This window comes from Bidens hawaiensis, unplaced genomic scaffold, assembly GCF_021521415.1.
Source record: "Bidens hawaiensis isolate Kalapana, Puna unplaced genomic scaffold, B.hawaiensis_p1.1 tig00030221_1, whole genome shotgun sequence".
Classification (NCBI taxonomy): Eukaryota; Viridiplantae; Streptophyta; class Magnoliopsida; order Asterales; family Asteraceae; genus Bidens; species Bidens hawaiensis.
In genome coordinates this window covers 113085-117617 of record NW_027495030.1, presented here as the reverse complement: position 1 = coordinate 117617, position 4533 = coordinate 113085, and the positions used below count along the sequence as shown (strand labels likewise).

The 4533-nt window shown below is 31.7% G+C and overlaps 1 protein-coding gene across 1 annotated transcript; it reads left to right on the top strand.

Moving 5' to 3' along the window:
• Positions 1-2046: 2046 nt before the first annotated feature.
• Positions 2047-3225, top strand: LOC143580099 (uncharacterized). The gene is made up of 2 exons (XM_077063221.1): positions 2047-2989; positions 3110-3225. The coding sequence occupies exons 1-2, from the start codon at positions 2047-2049 to the stop codon at positions 3223-3225; spliced, it is 1059 nt and encodes a 352-aa protein (XP_076919336.1).
• Positions 3226-4533: the final 1308 nt, after the last annotated feature.

Genomic DNA, 4533 nt, shown 5'->3' with positions numbered 1-4533 from the left:
TTTTAGTTAATGGTCATTTTCGTCCCTATGGTTTGAAACTTTTGCTACTCCAGTCCAAAGTTTGAAATATTGTCAAATTTATGTTAATTTAATTCTTTTTTTTTTGTTGCTACTTCAGTCCATGATGAAATTTATTGATAAAGTGGTCAGGATAATTCCTTAAAACCTAACTATATCGAAAAAACTAAAATCATTTCTTTGATTAATGCATAATAGTTAGGGTTTAGAGATTATCATATCGTAGCAAACACCCGGGTCGAAATCAACATCAGGAGGTCGAATATCTGGCTTTTTCATGTTTGCTCAAGAAATCAATGCACTAAATCGCATGTGTGTTCTTCAAATCGTGGTATTATTCTTGAATTCGTCGAATTTAACCCTAGAGTTGTCGTCGATTTGAAGAATTCAAGAACAACACTACGATTTAAAGAACACACATGAGATCTAGTGTATCGATTTCTTGAGCAAACATGGAAATGCGGGATATTTGACTTTCTGATGTTGATTTCAACCAGGATGTTTACTACGATATGTTTACTACGATATGTTAATCTCTAAACCCTAACTATTATGCATTAAACAAATAAACGATTTTAGTTTTATCGGTATAGTACGGTTTCAGGGAATTACATTGACTACTTTACCAATTAATTCCACCGTGGGGGAGAGTTTAGGAAATGCCTAGAAACTAAATACGCGGGGGAGGGGGTACGATTATTATTGTGACAGAGTAAATGTAGACATGTTTTGGTCGATGTTCGATGGTTTTGGGCTTGAATTATGCTCTTAGGGGTTATAGAAAAAAAAACTGAATTAAATTAAACATAAAATTGACAAATTTCAAACTTTGTACTAAAGTAGTAAAAACATCAAACTACAGTGACGACAATGACCATTAACTAAAAATAAACAAAAGGCATAGTTGGATGCCGTTAGACGGGGGGACGTAATTGGCTAATGTTTAAAACTATAAGAACTAAATTGACAAATTTTCAAACTTTGGATTGAAGTGACGAAAATAGCAAACCACAGGGACGAAAATGACCATTAACTCTTTATCAAACCAACAATCTCACTCCAATCTCTAGCTAAAATCTGAGAAAATGGAATATGTATAAACTCATGCAGGCTCTCATTTTAAAATCAATTCATGGTAAAAAGAATAGTTCATGGAGCTTAATTAAAATTATAGTCTTAAGACTTTGGTACAACATTTTCCCAATGCATAATTATATTTGCATCAACAATCTCTCCAAATTACTTCAAAAAATACTTATCAATTATTCCTGTAATATTATAATTAATATATATATTAAAGATATTTGGTAGGGAATTAAAAACACTTCAGGATGATTAAGTATTTATCAATATACAAATAAAATTTGAATAATATATGTAATACATGCACGTACAATTATCCCTCTCTATAAAATGCCCCATTCATAACCCTAGATGTGCACGATTTTCTTCATACAAATGCACCTTTGGCTTTGACCAATGACCAGAAGAAAATAAAAATAATCATATGATTGTATCTGATTAGATTTCCCCACAAATAATCCATATTTGGATTTGTCTGTTTCCTCCATTATAATATCTTTTTCCCATTTTAAAAGAAATTAAAATGGCGTCTATTCTATATCTCATGTAAAGGTACACCCTCACTCCATCTTTTCCAACAAAATAATGTTCTTTTTTAGGAAATGCCACTAGTTTACTTAATTATGCCCTAAAAGTGTGAACATTTGTTTCTCAGGTTAAATAATCTAGATATTCTTTACCCTGAAAGATCAAGATTTGTGACTCTCTGAAGATGATGCATTAAATCATTTGGATGACAAGGGTTTCTTACTTTCTTTCATCTTTATAACCAGATGAACATTTAGTTAAAAAGTTTGCATTTATGTGAGTTCAAATTTGTTTCCCAAGATTTGTGGCTCTCAAGATGATGCATTAAAAGGGTTTCTTTCATCTATATAACTAGATGAATATTTAGTTAAAAATTTTGATTTTTTTTTTTTTTTGAGTTTAAATTTGTTTCTAAATATGTTTAGTTCTTCAAACCCTTTTCCTTCTTCCATCCATGGCCTCCCTCCTTTTCTTGGTCAAGAAAAAGATGGTGTTTTCTTCAACCATCACCAGTTTTTCACTGGAGAGTATTATTCTTTTGATCATCCTCCACCTCCTCCTCTTGTTAAAGAATCAGGGTTGCAAAACCCTGATCATAATAATAATAATAATAATAATAATAACAACAACATGAAGCTTTCAGATTCATTGATCTCTCCATCAAGAAAGAGAGTTGCAGCTTCAAAGAAAGATAGGCATAGTAAGATCTTCACAGCCCAAGGGCCAAGAGATAGGAGGGTAAGATTGTCAATTGACATTTCAAAAAAGTTTTTTGGTCTTCAAGATTTGCTAGGGTTTGATAAAGCAAGCAAAACCCTTGATTGGTTGTTCACAAGATCCAAGTCTGCTATTAAAGATTTGGTTGAAGAAATGAAGCACACTTCATCTTCAACTCTTTCTGATCAATGTGAAGAGGTTTTCATGGAGAAAAGTGATACTTATCTTGAAAAAAATGGAAGAAAGAAGAAGCAAGTGGTTCCTAAGGGGGGCATAAATGGTGGCAAAAGGAAGAAGAAAATGAAAATTACAACACAAAAACATAAATCTGGACTTCATGTGAATCTTGCAGCTAGAAGTCAGCAAAGGGCTGAAGCAAGATTGCGAGCAAGGGAACGAACACTCGAAAAACTGCGGATTAAAAAGCTCGAAAACGGTGTCAAGAATAATGCTGTTGGTGATGGTGATTACTGCTATGGATTTCAATCAAACTGTGGGAACCAGATTCAATCACAAAGCAATCATGAAGTCAAAATTGGGGAATCATTGACTCAAAAGCTTCCAAAGCCTTACTCTTTGTTGTATAACTCCCAGCACAACTTTGTTGACTCAAAAGATTCAAGATCTCAGCTAATTAAGAACAGTACTTGTTAAAAAAAGGTACATTATTATAAGTTATAAGTTATAACACATTCACATTATTTATAATCATAATATGTTTCATTTGATTAATGAGAAAAAAAAAACAATTTATAAATGGCAGGATTAAGTCATAAGTTCTTGAATATTAGCCATCACAAGCAGCTAGATCCAGTGATCAGTGCAAGATATTTGATAGATGCTGGAATGATATCTATGTATACTGTAAGCTGGATGTAAGTCCATAATTCTTGTTAATTTAGTTAATTAATTATCCATTTGATTATAAATTTTATGCTTGTGAGTGTTTGTAATGACTCGGAATTCGATCTATCGATCTACACATATATAATACTTGTGATATGAACTTCTGAAATAATCCTCTTGTCCTTGTTTTGAATCATCTCTTTAGAAGTTGTATTAGATATAGCGATGGATGTAACCGGTCGATGTTCTTGTTGATGTTACAATTTTTATTTTGTGTGGACATTAATTGTAGCTATATAGTTATCATGATCTTTCCATATATGTGTTTCTGAAGATAATTAAGAAATCCCAAATTAAGCACCTCTTGTAATTAACTACTACCATTATATTGAGTTTGGATTTAATACTAAAATTTTTAAACAAGTACATTCAAATTCAGAATTCACTTAGATGTCTTTTTTTTAATAACTTCAAATGCATTTAATATCAATGCTCTTTATCACAATGTTTATAACTTATACATGAAATGTTTTTTAAGAACTACTTGCATTATATAATTTCATTATATTGATTTATATTCACATCTAGACAATTTCTTGCAAAATTTCCACTGAATTAGGAGATTTTTTTTGTGTTTTTGGCTCTTGCTTTTTCTCAAATCCGGTATCGCGACGATACAATGTTTGCCCCCACACAAAGGCTCTAATTGTGGTGTGCAAGAGCAAAACTCAACCAAACAAATTAATTAAACCCTATAACAAGAACACATTCTTTTGTTAAGTGGCTCTTTCTGTATAAGCAAAGTTGGAAGCCAAAATTAGGTCTTTTTGGGTGATCATAAATAAGTAATTAAGCCAAGATCATCTTAAATATGAGTAGGTCCAAGATGAACAGTAGAAGAATTTTTTTGCCAGCATGCGTTAATTACAATGTAATCCTTTGAACATCATCTGGGCATTAGGTACTGACACCTTGATTCAATCTTTTTTTTTGTGTTAAAATGATATCAACTATGCAGACATCATTCATCTCGGTAGATAGATTGTAGGCATTTTAATTTCTTTTGTCTGCACTTGTAATTTATGTTTCATGAATGTTCAAATCTTTATAAAAATATAGTCTCATTTGATTAAGAAACTATTATATATATTCTTTATAATAATGCCCGTACGAGCGAATTCTTCCAAAAGTAAACGATTAAACCATCAAGAACATATCGATATAGTATATATAGTAAGAGTGGCATCTCTACATATATCGCCACATATGAGTGAGGGTGAACATTTATTGTTGTGTATAGTATACACAACGTGCTTGGAATGTGATACATGAGATAGTTTC

Excerpts from the sequence above, each read along its gene's own strand:
- LOC143580099 (XM_077063221.1), top strand. The coding sequence starts at position 2,047 with ATGTTTAGTTCTTCAAACCCTTTTCCTTCTTCCATCCATGGCCTCCCT. Across the intron at positions 2,990-3,109 it reads ATCTCAGCTAATTAAGAACA|GATTAAGTCATAAGTTCTTG; the intron begins GTACTTGTTAAA and ends TATAAATGGCAG.